Genomic DNA, 23,511 nt, shown 5'->3' with positions numbered 1-23,511 from the left:
ATGTCTTCTTCAGACTTATCCTTCTGTTACCTCTTTCTTTTATTGACCATCTTCCAGGCCAAACATACACAAAATATCAGTAACAAATAATTATCTTCCTCTTACCCAATCACACACATTTAATAACTACCAAACATCTTGCAGTTGAAATCATTATGGCTTTTATAAGCACTCAAAGGGGAATCATTTAGGTAAGTAGAGCTTTCAAGTTAAGGGAATACTATTTGGAATACCATTTGGAAAGTGAAGAGTGACTTTGGTAATGTGACTCTGCTCTGAATGCATTCTCTAATTTCAGAATTGCTACTATATATGATTTTTAAAAAATTGGGATCTGGGTGGTGATGGACAGATGGCAGAGGCTCACCTATACTAATAAAAAAGACTGTGGGTAATCATTTGATGGAGGGAGGGAGGACACAAGGCAACTGCAGCCATTCTCACTTGGGTTAGCAAAATTAAAGGCTGATTTCCTGTGCTGGCCTATTCAAAAATCCATGGCTAATCAGAAATGTAAGCAATATTAATTCAAACTGGCAAAATAGGGATTAAAACTCACCACGCAGAACACAGCCCATAAAAACATTTTGCAACTCTTTTTTTTTTTCCATTCCAAAAAGGATACAGCACTATCAATTTTCACATAGGCATTTAATGAAGAACCTCTGAAGAGACCTTGGATATAAATTTTGAATAGTACGATTTATTTACTCATTTAATAAAGTCCCAGTCTTCCCCTAAATCTGACTGAATTTCTAACCCATTGTACATTATTGAGAGAGATGTTCTATCACGGGTAGCAATGAGAATTCTGAGCATAGCCTCTAGGGAACAGGCAACCAGAGCCTATCAGAGTTCCTTACTCAGGTGCTGAGATAAAATTGACTGAAATATATTTATTGGGTTAACTATAGGCATGAACAATAAGTTTACAAAATATATGTGGGGTGTTTGAAAAAACAAGAGGCTAAGTCCTCTCCCTGGCCCTCAGTGTTAGCACGCACGCACACACACACACACACACACACACACACACATACACACACACACACATTTATTTTCACATTCCATTACCTATACAACATGGGGTTTTATATGTTTATTTTTACTTCATGGTGTCCTTTATTTTCTGATCTAGATAAGATTTGGTGTGTGTGCACGCAAATGAAAACTGGAAATTCAGAGTAACTGAATCTGCCATGAATAAAGATGCAGTGTAAGCATAGTTTAAGATACAGAATATGGGATCATAAAATCACATGATAAATCACATTTATATTTGATATATTCGTATTTATGTTTAATGAAGGGGTAAGCTCCCTGTCCTTACTCCGTGCCTAGCCCTTGTTTTTTACCCAATGAGTTTTGAGCCTGCACCAAATTTTACCCAGTTGAAAAGATCTATACCAAGCAGACCACAGTGATCAAAAGGGGACTGCAATGAGATTTTTTGAGGTGTCTGTGTGCCAGGGAATGTGGAGAGAAAATGACTGTACTATACCAGCAGTTAGGTCACAAAATCACCCGGAGCACTGTCCTCACAATAGTGCACACCCTTCCCTTGGCATCACCACCAATTACGGGCAAACCCGAATTTAGTACTTTTAAAGTTAATGCTGAACAGGTGCCACCCATGAATATGCTGTGTGTCACAAGACTTTTAATGTGAATTTGTATACATGTGCATGTGACCATGTATTACACATCTGCAGTATTTAGGGAAGATGGGGGTAGTGAGATTCTAAGAAAAGAAAGTACCTGAATGTGAGGTGCACAGATTCCAGGGATCTGAAAGACCATGTGACTTGGACAGGTGAAAGGCGCGCCTCCAGGTGGGGCAAAGTCACTGTTGCCAGATGCCTCTCCTGCCCTGCTTAGAAGCTTGCACTTGACAGAGAAAGCACTCAAAGTTCTTTAGACAATGAGACAATATGATTCTGCAGCTGATTATACATGGTCCTCTAACAGTGTGGAAAGAGAGGCCTGGGGTAGAGGCAGTGCTAGAAGCAACTGGATTAGGTGGAGACCGTTTGTGGCAGTTTCTACCCTGTACTTCAATATAAGAGTCCTCAATAGGACTATGCTCAAAGTTTTCATGCAATTTTTCTGAACTGCCAATATATTAAAAAACACACACCATACGCCTGAGGTCTATTCAATAGACTGATCAAAAATCTGACAATAGAAATTTTGAAAAAGGTATTTTCATAAGCTTATGAGCCCTTTTTATTCAACATACTTTGTACCCTCTGATTTCTACCAAAAATCTTTGTGTGTACAAATATATATCTGTATACACATTCAACATATATATGCAATTACATGTATATAAATGTACGTACACTTACATGTATACATATGAATATGTGAAATATTTTATAGGTAAAATTTTTAGTCAGCTTTTGACCAGAGATTTTTAAATTGTGAAGTGAAGAAATCAGAAGGTATTGGAAAATATATTTTTTAAATGGTGAAGATTTAGTTATCTATGTTTGGAAAATATAAGTTCAATAAAGTAAAAACAATTACTTTCTCATTGATTTTTTTTCCTTTGTAGCAAAAAGAACCAAACTTTTATAGGGTATTCTTATTAAACTAAATTTTAAATCTCTAAAAAAATAAATAGGATTTAAAAATACTGTTTTCACTATTAATTTTATGATAATAGCATAGAAAACATTAATATAGTAAATATTTTACAAAGTAAATTTATATTGGGTAGATAAATTTATATATCACATTTATATTTGATATATTCGTATTTATGTTTAATGGAGTTACCAGAAAAGCAATTTTATGTTTATACTTTGTACCAAAAAATAATTAAAAATTAAACTGCTTTAAGCAATTTTCAAAATTTAGCTCTCTTAAATAATAACTGAGGATATGAAGGATGTAATTCTTATAGAATTATGAGAATTCAGATCCAAGGTATTTCCTCTGCTCAAACTATAAGAAGATATGCAATAGAAACTAATTTCTAAGACATGATTTGATAGATTCTCATGTTTAGACTGAAACAAATCATAACTTGGTTTTGCAACATTTCTGTCAGATTACACTTGCATGAGTCTAAGAAAAATAAAGCTGCAGTTCAGTGGCATCACATGCTGAAAACCAGCTTCTTCTGCACAAACTGAAGAAGAGACATTCAGTGTAGCTAGTTTCTTGTCTTTTCTGTTAGTTTTCGTGAAACCTCAGCCTTTAGTTATCATTTTTCTAAGACCTTGGATGAGTACTTTATTAGAAAATGTTGTAAGAAGAGGATGTGACCCAAGCATCCTGAAAAGTGGGGGGCCCTCCATAGGTATTCAATATGTGTGTGCATGTGTTTGTGTTAGTGTTTGTGTGCAGGCACACACACACACACACACACAGATTCAAATGAGAATTCTGTCTCTCTGACCATCTCTTTGTCAGTTCTCTGCCAGAGATGATTAGTACTGACTTTACTGGTCACTATATTCTGTCCACCTCAGAACCACCTGGACGATCGGCTCCCCCAAGGTGTAGTATAGACAGTCCCCATCCTGAGTTCGGCATGGGATAATGCAGTTGACAAACTCTGCTGCAGTCCTGCCAACATCTGAAATATCCCTAACCCTTAAAACAGTGAGGGACTACTATCTCTTGGCCATCCTCATGGCAGGGAACATTTACGAGAAAGAGAGCATGATTCAAGGAGAAGTAGTAGAAAAAAATCTGAACTAAGCCCAAGAGAGGCTTAGCCATCTGAAGTCACACCTGCAAATTTGACTCTTTTTTTTCCCCTACAGGTATGATGATGGACAAGGAAGGTAAGGACAATCGTCTGTCTAGAAAACCACTATAAGCATACTATTGAGTTACCCCAAGGAGTAATACGCTATTTCTTGCCTTAAGTCATTGATTTTCATTTAGCAAACACACATTGTGCATCTACTGTGTGATAGAAACAATGTGGGAAAATTAAAGGAAGTAAGACTACTAGCAATCATTACTAAACACTCAGCACCAGGGCTGGCTCCAGGGGCATTCAACCTGGGCAGTTGCACAGGGCCCTGCCCTTGGAAAAGCATGCTTGGTTTAATACTCTGCTGGCATCATCTTAAAATTCTGGGTTATTTTGGAGCAAAGGGTCCTGTTTTTTATTTTGCTCTGAGCTCTGTGCTAGGCAGTCTTGGGAAACTTACACTCCTATGGTTAACCCCAGGGTGGGGCATGCTCCCAGTGTCTTCATCTCCCCTGGTAAGCAACACCATTCATACAAAGGAGAGAATCTTTGCTGAGAGTGGAGAGATTACCATATATCATCCCTGTGCTAAGACTCACCAGAAATTTCTTCTTTGGGGCAATTTCTTATTGTCTATTTCTTGTATCTAGTTTGTCACCATAGTTTCACCCCCCTAATCTTGCTATATTAGGGGCCAATTCAGGGGGAGCAGATGTATCACAGCAGTTTATGGAAAGGGTACAAACAATCAGGTGTCAGGAAATATTTCCTGGGAAAGCCAAGGGCTGACAGTCTATTTTGAGGTATGGTCAGACATAAAAATGCCTATATACAAGGTTGAAAGCTACAAGTGCCTTCATCAGTGTATGTGTATAAATGTGTGTGTGCGTGTTTGTGTGTGTAGCCTCCAGGACAACATTGCATATTAGGTAAGTATTAAAGAAGGAAGAGGTAGTAGGACAGGGAGGCAAAACACCAGGGTACAAAGGGAAAAATGTGAGCAGATGCCAGAGGTAAGAAGATCAACAATCACCCCCATCACTTTAGATTTCAGAGTTTCTGATTAAGGAGACACAACCAGTAACATCTAGGCAAATATTCCAAAATCCCTAAATCTCTGAAATTTGAAATACCTCCAGTCCCAAGCATTTTGGATAAAGGATATTGAAGCTGCACTGGTATTTTTTTTAAAGAATATGTATTATTTTACTTGTAGGTGGACACAATACACTGTATTTTATTTTTATGTGTTGCTGAGGATTTGAAGCCAGTGCCTCATGCTTACCAGGTGAGCGCTCTACCACTGAACCCCAGCCCCAGCCCTGCACTATGAATTTATTGATGAGGAAAACTGAGGCATGGGGTGGTAAGGTGCTCTGCCAAAGGGATAAGGAAGTGGAGAGACCAGGATTTGAACTTGGATTTTTTTTTTTCTAACTGCACATCCATGTGTTTGACAATAGTGGTATGCTGGTTTTTCCATAGGAAGACCAGAGCAGGTAACTCAGTTGGCTAGAGTACAGGGGAGAGGATGAGGATTAGCAGGAGATAGGTGAGAGAGTTTAATTCAATCAGATCAGTCCCTAAATAGTTATGGACTCTTTCTTATGGGGCAAAGGAGGAACATGAGCATTTACATTTAGGAGATTTATTATTGCCTCAGTGCATAAGGCACTTTGGAGAGGGACAGGAAAAGAGTGACAAAGATATTTGAGGTTCCTAAAGTCCTACAAAGGTGAAGTAATAGGATTCATAATAATGAGAGCTCATGTTTATCCAGAATTTACTCTGTCCCCGGCGCTGTGCTAAGCACTTTGCTCCTATTCAATCCCCATCAAAATACTACAAGATAGATACTTTTACTTCCTCCATATTATTGAACTTTATGGAGCACAGAAGGTTTAAGTAACTTATCCATCATGTCCATGGTCACACAGCCAATGAGTGACAAAGATATTACATTTAAATCAGTAAAAATCTTAAGATCTCTTTTTAACTAAAAAAAAAAAAAGATACAAAGAAAGGAAAGAAGAATGGGAGGAAGGAAGGAAGGAAAGGAAAAGGTTCTAAAAGACATTTAAAATGAAAAAATACATATCCTATTAAAGAATTCTAATTTTCAAAAGAGCCAGGAGGGTAGTTTTAGATTTGAGAACATATTATAAAGCAATACCATTTAAAAATCTTTGGTTCCTGGCACAAAAACAGGAACACACATCAATAAAACAGATTGGAAAATCCAGAAATAGAATAGTGTTTTAAAAAATGTAACACATGATAACACAAACTTCTCATAATGAAAATATCAGGAAGAATTACTTAATAAACCAAACTGGAATAACTAGTGAATAATTTGGGGAAATAACCAGGTGAGGTGGGTACTTGACAAAGTAAACAAAATTATTCCCCGCATGGACTAAGGAGTTAAATATAAAAATTGGATGACAGAAAAATCAGCAGGAGATGGAATAGAATATTTATCAGATTTGTGAAAGAACAGTCATTTCAGCTTTGAAGCAGTGGAATAAATCATGAAGGGAAAGACTGACAGATTTGAATACATGAAAAATTTAAAACTTCTGTACAATGAAAAAACACAAGACTAAAATAAAAAGCACATTATTCTGAGGGCAGTATTTGTATTCCCCATGACAAAGAGAGCTTTAAAACCCAAACGATATATACCTTCATTCAAATGTATAAGAAAACATCAGAGCTCAAAATATAAAAGGTAAAATGTGGAAAAAAAATCAGTAAAAAGAGAAAAAAAAATTGTTCAGCCCATCAACAAATTCAAATACAATGTGAGTAAAGCAAACTTAACAGAATTTTTCCAGGGTTAAATGGAATTCAGTCTTTACTCCATTTTGGAGGTATTGTAACGGATATAAACTTCTTTAAAATTAGTAATGTGTAGCCATAATCAGACTCAAAATCACACTGGTTTTCATAAATCAGCAATTAAACTTTGAGCACATTACATTCTGGAATATTAAAAGCAACAAAAGATGTGACCATGAAGATGTTTATCTGCTGTTGTTTACAATGGCAAAATACGGGATGGGGGTGGGGGAGGTCTGAGTACCCAAAACTACAGGGACAGCTTGAGACACTGTGACAGGGATTGTTGGCCAGGGTGAGAGGGTTTGAGCTTTTCTGGAGTGCCATCCAATGGGATGGAGCATGAGACAGTGATGTGGCTGGAGGGAAAAAATATGAAGGGGAAATCATGTAACCCTGTCCTTGGTCAAAGCCTGCACATGCTTATTGATGGAGGGGAGCAATATGGTAGAGGAAAAGCAGTGAAACTTTGAGAAACAGAGGAAGGGAGAGAAGAATGGAGGGTGGGAGAGGGGAGAGTAAGGGAGGTGGTGATGGCAGCTGGAATGAAGTCCTGAACAGAAAGTCAGCCCCAAAGGCATGTGTGGGAAAGTGGACTGTGGAGACAGGGACAGCCACCTCCAAGGAGAAGATGCAGAAAGAAAGAAAAGCACATTCAAAGTTAAGCAGGAACAATTCCATCCTTGGAGAATGTCTTCCTCAGGTGAGCCTTTCTGGGTCTGAAGACTGTGCTGCCTGACAGTGGTGATGCTGTCATTCTGTCACATTGTAACAGTATTTGTTGGGTGAGTATCTACTCCATCAGTTCTCAGCTATGAAAGGAGCAATGAGAAGAAGGGCCACCAGGGGGCAGGTTTGGCACTGGCAAAGAAACTTCAAAGATAATGAAAAAAAAGTCTTTTTTTTTTTTTCTCTTCCTTTCAGCACGGGGTCCATTCTTTATTTTGCAACAATAAATACTGCATCAAGTCCAGAGCAATTTCCTTAATGGTTGTGCTGTGGGTATGAATTTTGTTCCATAAACTCAGGTGTGCAAGAAATGTCATCAGACTTTATTTCCTTTAAATAAAATTAAATCCAATCTCAAGCCTGTGTCCTACTAGGCCAGGTTGAAAGTCAACCTCTGTCATGATTATGGCTCCCATAGCACCGGGGGTCCTGCAGAGGTTACAGGCTCTTAGCCAAGGCGAACGTTTAGGTTGTTGGTGCTTCCTTGTTATCACTGAACTAGGATCTGGACCAACATGATTTCTTGGCACACTGTGGCTGTGCTGTGCCATTACCAAAGATATAGGCAAAAGTTCCAGCGTCTGGAACACAGAGATGGGGACAAGTACCTGCTCAGGTCACCCAACGCAGAGAAGCTGGCATGATCCCCACCTGTACAGATCTTGTCTCCTGCTCTCCTTCAGCTTGAGGGCAATTTCTCCTCCCTCCCTTGTTCCTGTATTTTTGGCTCCTCTATGCTACCTTCACGGGTCACCTCAGGCTTTCAGAAAAGACAGGAAGAGGGAAGACTCTAGGCCAGGCAAGGCTTAAGAGGGGCTTCATGCCCAGAAGCCCTGCCTCACCCTGAGGATGGAAAAAGGGAAAAACACAGGAAAGAAAATTCATCTATGTATCTTCACTGTGCTGTCACCTTTGCCACAAGGTCACAGTCCTAAAAATACCTTCTTTTAGGTCTGACAGCAGGTGACAGTTTTCTCTTTCTTGCAGATGACACAGAGCTCAGGTGTCCCTCAGAGCAGGAAGACAAAGAAGTGACACACCCTCATGTCTAGGAGTGTCCAGGGTCACAGGCATGGAGACAGATAATTGAGGAATGACGATTTAGGTGAAATTTAAGCTGATGGAAAGCCTGAAATACCACTGCCAGATATATAAATTAAAAAAAAATTTTCCAGTATTTAAAACATCAAAATCAAAAGACAGTTCACATAGTCTCTGTAACTATAGCTTCTTCTAAAAGAGAAGAACCGGCAACCAAACCCTCATTCCCATATGGCAGTCATTACCAGGAGCTGTGTAGAGATTGCTCCCTTGACTTGGGCCAGTTCTCTCCAGTTTGCCACAGTCCCCACTAATCCCTATTGTATTACATGGACCTCTTCATAGATTCAACATTCCCATAGATTCAGCTTCTATAGAAATTTGGGTTTGCAACTCCTGAGTGAATAAACTAAATGACACTATACTCAGGGACACAGTGGTAAGTGTTACATGAACATTTAATTAAGTCTCTTCATTTCCTCAATACTCACCACTCTGTTATATTCGAAAATTCAGAATTATTTCAGTTGGACTTAATGACGTGAACAGAGTAAAGAAACTGAAGATTGAAATATGATTGATATACAAATGCTATAGACAAGGCCTACAGTACTTGGGCACAGAGCATAATATAGTCCCAACTTGCACATATGTAGAATGGCAGACCCAAGGGACAAAATGATGTTTGTAAGATGCAGCTGTAGCAGTGTTCCTTAGCCTCATTTCCATCACTGTGATGGAGGGTGCTAGTGGATTAGCCACTCACATTAGCTCATGTTCAGTGGGCATGAGCCCAAGAGGCCACCTATAAGGAAACCCTTCTTTAAAGAAAGGGCCTCATCCTGACCACCATGAGATCAGCCTCAGACAGCTTCCTTCTGCTCAATTTTAATTTTCAACAGATGAGCCAAGCTGAGAACTTCTCCCACAGTAATTAGAATAGTCCAACAGAAGCAAAAGAGAGAAGGCTATTAAACTCAGGAGAGAAAATATGTAAAAGAAAGAAAAAAAATATTTTTTTTAAATAAGGACATCTGTACTTGACTATTTCTTGAAGAATTAAGTCATTACTCATGAAAAAATCTTCTATCTGTGTTTGTAAATATTTAAAGGTCAAAAAGCAATATAATGAAGCAAGTAAATAAATATGTGAATTAATACTAACAACAAAATAAAACGTATATTGTCCGTGTGTTGAAAGATGCTGTTAAATACAATAGAAAACTTGCTGTGAATTTTCCCCATTGTGAATGCATAATCAACAAGAATTTTGCTGGAATGTTTTTGTTGTTTTTGTTGTTATTGTTTGTTTATTTGGTTGAAATTTTATAAATTCATTGGAGTAGCTACTTAGACTGTGACTAAACACTAGGGAATAAAGATTAGCATAAAAGCCACAAAACACTGGGAGTACCCCTGTTCCTCAGCCAAAGAGACACCCCAGCTTCTCCAGCTGATTTACAAAGGCCACTCTCATGTGGGAAGAGCCTTGTGTAATGCAAGGCAAGCACTCTACCAACTGAGCTATATCCCCAGCCCATGGCTCTTGGACCTTTAAATGCAGAATGACACCTGAACAAAACTGATAATAACTACAATGTCTGACAAGCTATGCACAGTCATATCTCTACCTGAGACACTACTCAAAAGAGAGGTATTTTATCTCAGGTCTTAATAGCATGGGAAAAAAGTACACAGTACTTAAAATATGTAGGAAATTCACTGTTTAGGCATTTTTGAAATCATATCCCAGACACCAGCAGAGCAAGTCATATCCAGAAACTCTTGATTTAAATGGAACTTCTAGATTAGACTCTCCTTAAATATGAAATTTGAAGCAATGTCAGCTTAAAAATGATGTCTATCCACTAAAAAGCTGAGGATTTTTGAAGACTATATTATTAATTATATGTCAAAAAAATTTAAAAAGACCTATTTTTTTAATTATTATTTTTTAAACTCCTCTACACTTTTAGATAAACAGGGCTTTTTCAGTACATAATCCAAAAATGAGAGATTGGACATACCATTATCACAGATGATGATTAAAAACAAATCAGAATTGGAATTCTCAATCAGAATCAGAAGCTCTCGAAATTTTTATGAACCACATGTATACACACCAGCAATATGCAGAGACACACCAAAGAGAGCAGAAAGCATTATATAAGTCAGAGAGGAGAGAGGAGTCCAGACATTGAAAGTGAAAAAGAATAATCAGGAAATGAATGGAGCAAGACAAAGGACATTGACATCCTGCCTACAATCCCAAGAAGTGGCTGTTTGTACATCTGTGAGGCTTCTATAGAGGCAATGACCATGCCCAGATCATGTAGTCTTGTCTTCAAGAACTGTCAATCAAAAGCCTGTCAGTAACAATACAAAATTCTCTCTAAAGCTATCTGGAATATAATATCAAGCTATATTATTAAACAAGCAATAAAACAACAAACCCATCTAGTGGATTCTAAAAGATTTATTCTTCCTTTACTGTGGAGGAGAAAGTAGCCTATAATAAATGACCAGCAAATCTGCACATCAGCAGATTTTTTTTTTTAAAAAAGGTTCAAATGACCATGCAAGAATAAAAAATGACAGCTTGTTAAGTACTTTCAAGAGTAAATTTTCTTGGTATAAAGTAGAATTATTTATGAAACGCCAACAAAAGAGGAAATCTGCCTCCGAACATTGACTAATGGTGAGGCAAAACAAACTAATAGAATTTTCAGTTACAACTGTGGAGCTTATGCATCCAATTTATCTTTACATTCCATTCCAGCATCCGCATCCTCAAGATCTGATCACTGTGGACCAGCTTCGGAAGAAACAATCTTGCACAAACTTATTTTAGGCTGTGGCTTTAGCATGTAAAGTACAGCTCTATTTCGATGCCTGAAGCTTTGAGGGATTCCTAGGAAACCAGGAGATCTCACTGTGAACCATCAGAGCCATGGCCCTGAAGTTGAAACCAGTGCAGATGGTGCACACATTGTGGTAAATGAGATAAAAGTAGAGGCAGAGACAGACACAGAGGTAGAGACAGAGATAGAAACAGATGTAGAGGAAGAAGAGGGGTGGAGAGAGAGAGACACATGCAGAGAAAGTATGGAGGTCAAGATCAAAAGAGAAGAAGAGAAAAGGGATGTCAACTATATGTTATAGCTGGGGAAATACATGAGAAAAAAATAATAGTAGGCATATTGATTGAATATTGTTTAATCATGGTCTCCAAAGTAGACCATCTCCTGTGGTTCTAGGAGAAAAGATGAGAATGTCTTTTAAAAATTAAAAATCTCAAACTTACACATAAAAAACTTTGTGTGTATTTTTTAAATGCACATACTGTGTTTATAAAGTAATACATGTAGACAAATATAAAAGAAAAGGCACAGTTGTTCTTTAACTACTAGCTAGCTTCTGCTTAAAATAAAACTTATGGCTTTCTGGGTCAATAATTGTACACTTCTACAGTATTATTAGTATTTTGTTACTATTTTCAAAAAAGTAATATAAATTAATTGTAGAAAATTAGGAAGTTGCATAAAAATTTTAAAAGAAAAAGCAATATAAATTTGTCTTTAAAATATTTTGATGCCTGTTATCTGCCCTTAATCCAAGCACAGAGTATTTTATATGTATTTATGTATTATGTATATATGCACATAATTTTCCAAATTGGTATCATACTATATTGGCTGATTTATAACTTGTTTTTTTCCCAGCAATGATATATTATGACCGTATTGCTGTGGAATAGAATACCAATTGTCTGAACACTATAAATTCATGTATAAATTCTTTATTAAAATTTAAGCAATTCCCTATAGCTGAATATTTAGTTACTTCTAAAATTTAGCTATTTTAAATAATAGCTATGAACTTCTGAGTAGCTTTTCACCCCTCACAATTCTATAACTATTCAAAGGAATAAATTTGTAGAAGTGGAATTTTTGGAAGAAAAATATATGCAAAATCAAAGCATGTAATGTGTTTTATAAAGTCATTCTTTAAAATAAAAGGTACAAATTTATGTGCCCATAGGTAGCGTATAGGAATCCACTGAGACTTTCATCAACCATAAGAAGTACAGTTATTTGCCAATTTAATTAGTGAAAGGTATCATGACCTAGTTCCTAATGTGTTTCCTCATTTTAGACAAATCAGTGAAACTTCTCTGGTCATTTACTTAGTACAGGGATCTCAATACTAGAAGTGACATTAGACTGAGTTAGGAATGTACCTTAGGACCACTATGGGGGCTTTGGATGCCAAGCAGAGGTGACTAGATTTTATTATGTGGACCAGTTGTTCTCAAGGGATACTACTACACTTGTAAGCAGTATCTTGAAAATAGGTGCAAATATTTTTTATTTTCATGATGTTTGGGGATTACTATTGGAATTCAGTGAGTGAAGATCAGATTCTCCAACTGCCCTCAATGTGTAGGGCAACCTGGAGCAGCAAAGAACTGGCCCAGGACTTGCCCAGCTTTCAAATGTTCTACTGAAAATGCAGGAGATGAAAATTCTGATTATAATCATTCAAGCCCTTCAGATAACTCTGTTTTCCATGCAATGTCAAATACTCTGTATCTATTTTTTTTAAACCACTGTTTTCTACTACCACATAAAGCAGTGGGAAATGTATTTTCTTCAGAGTTTTATTAAGATCTGTATACCATTTTTAAAAATATTTAATATCTTGGGGCTGGGGATGTGGCTCAAGTGGTAGCGCGCTTGCCTGGCATGCGTGCGGCCCGGGTTCGATCCTCAGCACCACATACCAACAAAGATGTTGTGTCCGCCGAGAACTAAAAAATAAAATATTAAAAATTCTCTCTCTCTCTCTCTCTCTCTCTCTCTCCTCTCTCACTCTCTCTTTAAAAAAATATTCAATATCTTACCTTTATTTTGTTTATTTAGATTTTTTTTTAATGTGGTGCTGGGAATTGAGCCCAGTGCCTCATGCATGCTAGGCAAGGCAAGTCCTCTACCACTGAGCCACAACCCCAGCCCTATGCACCGTTTTTGAAAATTATATTACCATTACCACACCACACCTTTCTTGTTATTTGCATCACCAACATCACCCACTTACAACAGGTTGCATTTGTGTATGGTTTACACTCACTAATTCTAAGAATATGTACAAGAATCTTATTACTTCTACATGTCTTGTGATATTGTCATACTCAAATACTGATGTGATGAAAAGCATTCTTATTAAAAATGGATTTCTCCTTTATACTACATAATAGGTCTTATACAGTATTTATGAAATTATGTATATAAGTAAACCATATTTTCTATTGGTTTCATCTTAGGAGGGTAAAGAGAACATTATTTACTATGAAGAGTGGTCATTGGGTCTGACAGGTTTAAAAATGGCTGCTTCAAAGAATGAGGAGCAATTCAGAGTCCTCCAGCAGGAGAGTGAAGATAAAGCAAAGGTTCAGGTAGGAAAAGGATGACTTTATGGTAGCCGTGGTGGCACACACCTATAATCCCAGCGACTGGGGAGGCTAAGGAAGGAGAATAACGAGTTCAAAGCCAGCCTCAGCAAAAGCAAGGCACTAAGCAATGCAGTGAGCCCTGTCTCTAAATAAAATACAAAATAGGGCTAGGAATATGGCTCACTGGCTGAGTGCTCCTGAGTTCAATCCATAGTACCAAAAAAAAAAAAAAAAAAAAAGGAATGACTATGACATTTGCCATAAAATGGATGGATCTGGAGACTATCAAGTTAAGAGAAATAAGGTGATTCCAAAAAACCTAAGGTTGAATGTTCTTTTTGACATGTGGATGCTAAAATACAACAAGGGGAGGAGGGGAAGAATAGAAGTTCAACAGATTATGCAAAGGGGAGTGGGCAGAGGGGAGGGGGACAGGAATAGGAAAGACAGTGAACGAGTCTGACATATCTTTCCTGTGTACATAGATAAATATACCACAGTGAATCTCCACATCATGTTCAACCACAAGACTGGGATCCTAATTAAAATAAGATATACTCCATGTTTGTATGAATAAGTCAAATTGTACTCTACTGTCATTTATAACTAAAAAGAACAAAAATTTAAAAAGTAAAAGAAAATGAACTGGAGAAAGCATGGCAGGAGGCAAAGGGACCAGAAAAGAGGCAAATACAATCTAAACAGGGAACTAATGAAGATCTAGGATATCATAATGCCTAAAAGAATCAGAAAGAAACACATTCAGGGAGGACATCTTAAGAAGAGAAGTCACTGGAATTCAGGGCTTGAATATCCTTCAGTATAGTGTCACAGAGTAACTGTCAAGGTATCAGATGCAGAGTGACTGATCTCAAAACCAGTCACCTATGTGCACACATATTTGTAAACACACACACCCATTTATGTACACCAACACTCCAAACTCAAACTCATTATCAAATAATCCCTCCCCCTTCTCCTGCCAGAGGGAAGGCTCATCACAACCAGTGATTCCGAAATCTGACAGCACAACCTGACACTAGTGTGAATCTAAGGGGCAAAGCCTTATTTGGTTTATTTATTTGTTTGTGATTCTCCATCCAAAGCAAATCCTGAAATAAATTTCAAGTGTGCATTAAGAGCACTGCAGGTTATAAATCACATACTTGTACTACAGTAAGCAGAAAACCATAGAGATTGACAATAGATATAGATACCTCACATCCACATTGCCACATTCATGCATATGAACCCACACAGAGAAAGACAATAATAGGAAACTAAGAACCCGAGGAACAACAATAATTTGTGTGCATCATACCTTGTTATTAATCAAAAGCATCCATGAGGATTAAAATTATATAATATTAGATCAGACAATAGGAAAAGATGGTTTAAAATGGCAGAAAAGTATTTCCAAAATGGAAAGATGGATAGGAACCATAAGAATATTGGGTATTAACCACATAAGAGAAGAAATAAAAGAGAATGTCTCAATTCATGTTTAATCTCCAATTAAGTTTAAAAAGTATATAATATTTTGAATTCTCTCATTTCAAATCATTTCAATTCCAAATGTTCTGAAAATAGAAAGTAACATAATGAGTGAAAAATATCCCCCGGTACAATGAAATGATCTGCTCATCCTTACCTGTGCAATACTACTGAGTCAGCAAAACACAAAAAACACACTGTCCATTTGCTTTCTTAGAAATCAAAAAATTATTTCTAGTTTAGTGAGAAAGATGGCAATCATATCTTTCTCATCTGGAAGCAGTTTCTCTCCCCACCCTGTCCAAAATCACCAGTCGCATTCTATCAAAGTGAAAAATGTGCCTCTAAACCTCACCATTAAATTCTCACATTGTCCAGTTCCTGCTTCTTTTTATGGATTACTTACCATCTGAAATGTATTCTTAAGCACTTTCCTGTTTGTGCTGTGTGACAAAAATACAAGATAAATCCCGAGGACTATGCTAACCACCTGAAATGGATAGTAAAGTGCTTGTCTAGGCCTAGACACAGGTAACAACAGCCACCTCTCCCCATTTTTGCTGCCTGACCTCAGGTTTGATAATAGGTGGAATATGTATTAGTCATCTACTATGTCCCAGTGCAGGAGGTGTAATGCATCATGAGGAAACAGAAAATGACCTGCGGCAGGTAAGACTAGAGATAGACATGGCTGAAAGGCAAGGCAAGATATTCTTTCTCTTAATGTCAGGGCAAAAATTCCAAACTCTTTATATTGGAAGAGAAAGCCCCATAACCCTGCTGCTCTCCTCCTCTCCCATCACTTCTCCTATGCACCCCTATGGTGTTGAACCCCATCCTCCCCACCTGAACCTCTGGGTCTTTGTGCTGTGATTCTTCTGGGCATGAATGCCTTTACAATTGTTCTTTGTCTAGCATCCATGTGTCGTCTAAGACACAGCTCTAGGGATGCACGCTGAGGAAGATGTTCTTTCCACTTTGACTACAAACAGAGTTTATCTCCATTTACTGGTTGTCTCTTTACTCATTCCCTCCTTGAACATGAACTTCTCAAGGGCAGAGACAAAGTTCTTTGATGTTTGTATCTCCAGAGCATAACACAGTGAGCACTCAGTCAATGTGCACTGTTGCCTGACAGATAAGTCTGTCCTTTTCTTCAAAGGGCATGTAGGAGGGCTATCACTATAAAAGTTATTAAAATAATTATTGTTTTCTCCACTGAGGAGAGGAAGCAGATTGCAAGTCAGAGCCTTTTACTAACCAAGGGCATGGAGTCTCCTGCGTGGCTTGGGAGGGAAGACACAGGGATAAGGGATTGTTTAGGTTTAATGGTACCAAACCATCTTGAGTTCTGATGCCACAACATCCCTATGGGAACTCTCAAGTTCATTTTCAGCATACATTATGTTCATACTGCAGGGGGTGGGATCAAGTAGTTCTGGCTCATGAGACTTCAAAGTTCTTGGATTCTGGATTAGAGGCACGATAGGCAAGGCGTGGATGAGACACAGCCGGCTCTGGAGTCTGGGCTTCTCCCCATTCTAGATTTTCAGTTCTCAACAGCTGGGCTTGGAGACACTTTTAAGCACATTCTGTTGGGTCATTAACTGAAAACAATTCCTGGAATTTCATTTTCTTCCTGGGAGCCTCTTGGGTATAATGCACAGGACTTCATTGGTGAAGAGGACAAATGCTGCACACTTAGAAAGGATGTCAGATTGAGACTTCTAACATTATTTCCAACTGAGGGGATGCAGCAATCACTGAGATGCTCCCGCAGAGCTGAGACCAGGAGCTGTTCATCACACAACTTTCACCTTTGTCCTGTTTGTTACCAGACCACATTTTCTGAAGTTCCGTGGGAAACAGAACTTCTAACTAATTCTCCACTCATCTTGCAAACAGCACAATTTTGTTTTGAATTTGAGTGTGTACCTCAAGTGTTGTTGATTTGTTAGATGGAATCATTTGACAAGTTGTTATTTTCTAATACAGTAGGAGCCACCTCTTGGAATCTTCAAGAGGCCACAACAATTACAGAATTATCTATAGCATCAACTGACATGAGCATTGAGTTTATCTCATTAGAAAGAAAAAAATATAATTTCCTTGTTACTTACCAAATGGAGTTTTTCCCAGAATTCTGGTCCTTCTTCCATCTCTCTAAGGCTTGGTGGAATGTACCAAAAGCAGATATTGGCATATTCAGGCTGAAGATTAAGAAAATTTGAAAGTTTCCTTATTACCTTAAGATTTATTTTAGAATACAACAAACAAATAATTCTTAAATTCTTAGGTCATCCCTTTTAGAGTTATCTTGTGTGTATAACTTTGATAATAAGTCAGAATCTTATAGAGTAGACATCCATTCTGACTAATTTCTAAGAACAGCCTATTGATAAACCTTTTTCCCCATGTTTGCACCTAGGAGATTCTCTTACATAAAAGTGGGTATAGACCACGAACTTGGAGCTAACTCAAAGCAGTGCTGACCATCAATCAGTGCCTGATAGACAGACATATATGCTCAGGACCTTCCTTTTCAACAGTGATCCTTAAGTTATTTTTTTTTTTTCACCACTATATCCTTTCAAAATTTCTTTTGGCAGCGAAAATTGGCCTTTTTTTACTAGCTGTACCTGATAAATACAAAAGCCCCTGTGAATTGATAGCAGTGTGACATACTTGGGCTTCACTATCCAGCACTGCCGCAACCCTAGCCAATATTACTAAGGATAAAAAGGAGAAGGCAAAGGGGGAGGACAAAGAGGAGGAGGAGAAAAAAGGAGGAGGTAACAACGACGATGATATCACCTTGACTCCTGGTTCTCAAACTTCAGTAAAAATGTGAATAAACCAGGGGACCCAAGTTCTTGTGCTCAGATCCAGGGTCTTATTGAGGCTAAAGAGCTGACATCTTCTACAGTGGGTAGTATGTGATCTTTGTTTGGGAAAATGGTATGAACTATGGGCTCTAGTTCAGTTACCTTTCCCACTAGCCTGTGTTCCTATCAGACATGATTTGGTTAAACACAGGATGATGTTCCAGAATAGGCTTCAACCCAGCCATTATCACAAACAATGCTTTGTCCTCACTAAACCATATAACAAGAGCCATGACAAAGGCAATCGCAATAACCAGGTGATCTGAGACATTATTTGGGTATTCACACATTGGACACCTGGGAAATTATATTCGGGAAAGAATACTCTTCATTTGAGGCTTATCACTGACAGTTTTGAAAGGACTTTCATTTTTCCATGACAAATACAGTTTGCAGATAACCAGTGTGAGGATAGTTCTCAATAACCATCAGAATTATGCATGAATGTCAGTACAGAGCACAAAGATCAAGCAAACAACTATCACCTCATATCTTAAGATCAAGACTGATATCATATAGCACTCTGATTTTAGTGGATATTAAGGCACAAGTGAGTGCTTGGGAACATTTCCAGCTTAACAAGAACATTGATCTGATCATCCTTTCATCTTCAAAATTTTTAACATTCCTATTGGATATGACAAAAACTAGAGTTACAAATCTTCAAAATATAGAGTAGTTAAAATGAAGTACTATGTAATTGAATTCAATTTCCACAAACATTTATCACGAGACTACAATAGATTTTTAAGGTCTGCATAATTTACACTTGGATTTCTGATTTATAATTGATTTGGTTACTTTCAGCTAGAATGCATTGGGCTTCCGACTTCTTTGATCACTTAATGTGAATAAATCTTTCCAAATAAAGTAACTATGATTAGAAAGTAAAAGAAAAATATAGTTAATCGTTACTAGATTCTAGGACTTTATGTCTGTATATCAAAGAGGACTTTTCCCCCAGATGCCATTTATGTCAGCTATAAATGTATTGCCTTTCAGTTCCAAATCCACCCTCTCTTGGTGTCCTGCAGTAATGGAGGTGGGGGGTGCTGGAGGTACACTGGAGAAGGAAGTGGGTATGTCTTCCTCGTTTGATATGCAAACTTCATTGGCCTCCTGAGGAGTCTGTGGTTGTTTTTAGCAGCAAACAGCTCCAGGTGCATTCTCCCCTCAAAAGACATCATAGCCAACTGGCATGAATGGTATTTCCTGTCATATGTCCCTCAGGTAATTTAATAGAGGAGTGACACCAGCCAAGCATCTGGCTGGCATGACTTCTCTAGTCACCCAGTGGGTAGCCTGCAAGGAGCTCCAAGTGACGGCACCTCTTTGGAGATGGCTTCCCTCAGTACTCCAAAGGGTGGTGTCTAGCAAATCCTGCCAGTGTTACATGACGTGAACTTCTCTGATATCTTGTGCACTATTGGTGACACCTCTCCAAAAAGGCCTGGATCTTTGTCTGGGAGAGGGTAGACAGAATACCTCTTCCTCTGGTGCTCTGTTTGGATCCTAGGAGTGGTGGATGCTCCCTATACCAGTATTCCTGTTCTGTTTGTTTGTCTTTGTGGTGCTGGGGATTGAACTAAGAAACTTGTATATGCTAGGCAAACACTATGCACTGAGCTACATGCCCAGCCCCGACTCCTGTAGATTTTTAATTTCTCTTTCTTTCCTATGAGACAATTCCTCATGACTGTAATTCTATGTTAATAATCCCCCCATCTCTCTCTCCCTCCCCTTGTATATATATACACACACACACACATATATATATATCCTTCCCACTTGAAATTATTGGGCAGTTTTGTTCTTCTAAGTAGACCCTGATTAACATATCATTAACTATATTCATTTGATTTTCTTTATTTTCATGAGAATGTTATAAAATATTTTATAACAACTTGATTTGGTACAAAAGATGCTATATTTCATAATTTGAGGCCTAAACCTTGTAAATATATTCCCTTTAGTAAGTTTCTGTTTAGATATTTTGATAGTGACATTTATATGATTCCTTTTGCCCATTCTCTTTTAGAATGGGATGATTTCAGTGCTAAAGACATTTGAAAACCTGTAAAGCTCTTTTGACACTTCATTTCTTTGGAAGAAATTTGATGCTCCATTTGGTGGAATACCTTCACTTTAATCATTTCCAAAATTACTGAGAGTTGAAAGACAGTCTCTGAATGTTCACTAAGAACATATTTGAGTTTTTCCCCTGTCTCTTTTGCGCTATAGCTTGTATTTCATACACTGGCTTTCTTCAAGACACTTCAAAGCTCTAATGAGTATTTCCAGAGCAGAACCATTCACATGCCACTTAATTTTAATTCCCTTCATATATGAAAGTATGACCTCTTGGGTATCTTGGGAAAACGCTTAGTCTATGTTCTTTAAAAACCATAAAAATGGAAAGGCATAAAAAGGAATTCATCTCTGTCGTGCAGGGTACAAAAACCCTGTAGCAACAAGAACACTGTCATAATCTTTAAATTGCCATTAGAGAAAAAATGAATCTATCCTGGTTTTTAAATAGGAAAAAGAAACAGATATACTCCAAGGTGCTTTCATGTGAATCCCAGGATGGATTATTGAGTAAATGATAAGAGACCACTTGAGAAATCAATTCATGGTCACCAAGAGATGACAGTTCAGTAAAACTGAGTCATATAAAAGGAGTCATCCCCTTCGTTTGCAAAGTCATTAAATCAGAATAGTAGTAATAAAAACAAATCGAGTCCTATGCATTTTAATAAGTATGAATGTGAACTCCAGCACACAGATTCAAATAATCAATCAGGCAAATACTGAATGAAAGCAAGCTGGAATGGTGGATTATAACTGACTTCAGGATCCCAGGTTTTAAATAAGATTGGACTATTGAAAAATGTCAAAGGCAGGTTTAGGTAGTACAAAAAGCATGGATTTTAGACTCATAAGGATGTGGGGTTGAATTCCAAAAGGTCTTTGCTTGAATATGGGACACATGTTCTAAGTATCTGCTTTCTAAACTATAATACAGAGATGGAGATGGTATTGCCTATACCACAGCATGGGTCTGAGGAACAGAAAGATAATTTATTTTCAGTATTTGGTACCACATCTGGCTTACGGTTGCACTCTATTAGATTATTTGGGGCCATATTGGTAGAAAGAGATGACTTTTCAAGTGGATATACCGCCTCATTAAAATCAGTTGAGATATATTACTGTGTTAATTTCTGGGTAGCATATTTGAAGGGGAACACTAAATCTTGCAGAGTATCCACAGAAGGCCAACTAAACAGCACTACATAATAATCAGAATTTCCTATACTATGAATAGTCCAGAATTCCTTGAACTATGCTTTGGGATGAGAACATGACTTAGTATACTCACCTCTAGAAATTCAGATGCAAGTAAGGGAGCTAGATGAGGCAGATAAACTACAATGGAGTGAGCATTACAGAAGAAGGATCATTTCACAATATAATACTCTGGCAAAGGAATAGTGCACATGTAGAAGCCAGTGAATTCAGAGGAATGGCAGATAGAATGAAGAGGGGACAGTGTTTAATGAGAAGAGGTGAAGCTGGAAATGGAGGTGGAGGTCATATCATGTGGGGTTTCCTCATAGACCATGGCCGAGAGTCTGGGCTTGATCCCAGAGGTAATGTGGAGTCACTGCAGAGTTTCATCCTTGGGAACAGATTTCACTTTGGAAAAGCCACTCATACTACAGTATGGCAGATGGGCTGAAGAGGTCAAAGACTAGAAGTGGGACACAAGAGGCAATGGAAAGCTGAAGAGCGATGGGTTCCCGAACCAAAACACTAGCTTTGGGGGAGGAGAAGGTAAATTCACAATGATATATAGGGAAAACAAAAGAGAGATGATGAAAGATGGGATAGAGAAAGGGGAATGAAGGGAAGGGAGGATGGGAATAGGAAAGACAGTAGAATGCATCAGACATGACTTTCCTATGTTCATATATCAACACTCCACCAGTGAAACTCCACAGCATGTTCAACCACAAGAATAGAATCCTAATTAGAATATGTTACACTCCATGTTTATATAATATGTCAAAATATATCCTTACTGTCATGTATATATAAAGAGAACAGATAAAAAATAAATTAAAAACAAGATTTTTTTGCTTGGATGGATCAAAGTTCCAATGACCAAAAGGAGAATATAGAATTTTGGTAAGAAAAATGGCTACACTTCAGTGTAGGAAAACTCAAATTTGAAGTTCCTGTGCAGTCTAGATGAAAATGACAGCACACACTCATATACAAAGGACTTCTATTTAGGAGGCAAGTCAAGGATGGAGACATATATTGAAGATATATACATACATACATATATCAAAACATCAAGGGTATTCAGATGAAGAGCCCTTCACAGAGACCAAGAAGACACTGGAAAAGATGAAAACTAGAAAAGAAGGTCAAAGCAAACAAATCAGGAAAATTTCAAGAAGGATGGAGTGGATAACACCTGTAAAATACTACAAAAATCCAAAAAGAAGAAGATTAAGCACTATATGTTAGATTAGGCAATTAAGAGGTTGTTGCAATCTAACAAATCTATATAACAAAATGACTATGTAACATAAAACACACATGCTTGACACATCTTAGTAGTAAGGTTCACTGAGTACTAGAATGTGAGTAATCTGTGCTACCTTGGAGAGAGATTAACTAATGAATTCTCTGCAGGAGGAAGTGTACAAGCAGAGGTTGATCACCTGTTGACTACCTGCAATGGACAGGAGGCCGACCAGATGTCCTTGAAGATGCTTTATAATTCTTCAAGTCTATGAAACCTAAATACCTCTTCCTAATGTAGAACTCAAAAAAGGAAAACCAAAAGTTAAATAATTAGGACTCTCCCAAGAGATGAAAATAAAATATGTGAATGATGGTGTAAGAATGAATATACCTCTAGGAAAACATCTATTAGATCTTAGATCCAATCCAGGAAAAGTAGAGATATGATTTTCAGGTGACTATGAATAATGTACAATTTATTTAAAATAATAACTTTCAATCATCTTCAGGAAGATATGCATTGCTTTTGATTGCTTCAGGGTCAGATATTCAAGTGCCAGGTCCTCGATTGTTGTGTTCACTTACTGTTCTCAATGTTCTGCTTAGATTTCTCAGTGTTCTCTGCTAACCACCAGTCTGTCTCTTCCTCCCTCCATCCTCCTCAACTCGACACTTGCATGTAAAATTCAAGGTGTAATTCTATTTTATTTCTTGAAATAAAATAAGAGGAAGTGGAAGGCGTAGATCACATACAGAAAAATCTTTATAGGAGGTGCTGGGGATGTCGCTCAGTGCAGAGCATGAGCTATATATGCAAG

The 23,511-nt window shown here is 37.7% G+C and overlaps 1 protein-coding gene across 4 annotated transcripts in view; it reads right to left on the bottom strand.

The window, feature by feature from the left end:
- GADL1 (glutamate decarboxylase like 1) overlaps nucleotides 1-23,511 on the bottom strand; it is a 174,108-nt gene that overhangs the window by 41,985 nt on the left and 108,612 nt on the right. For all 4 annotated transcript variants that reach the window (XM_081284072.1, XM_081284071.1, XM_081284073.1 and 1 more), the window contains one exon: nucleotides 17,390-17,479. In XM_081284072.1, coding sequence (XP_081140198.1) covers nucleotides 17,390-17,479 — 90 coding nt within the window. The remainder of the gene's footprint in view (nucleotides 1-17,389; nucleotides 17,480-23,511) is intronic.

Source organism: Spermophilus citellus (assembly GCF_964194105.1).
Source record: "Spermophilus citellus genome assembly, chromosome: 3".
Classification (NCBI taxonomy): Eukaryota; Metazoa; Chordata; class Mammalia; order Rodentia; family Sciuridae; genus Spermophilus; species Spermophilus citellus.
This window is presented reverse-complemented; position numbering and strand designations above follow the sequence as displayed.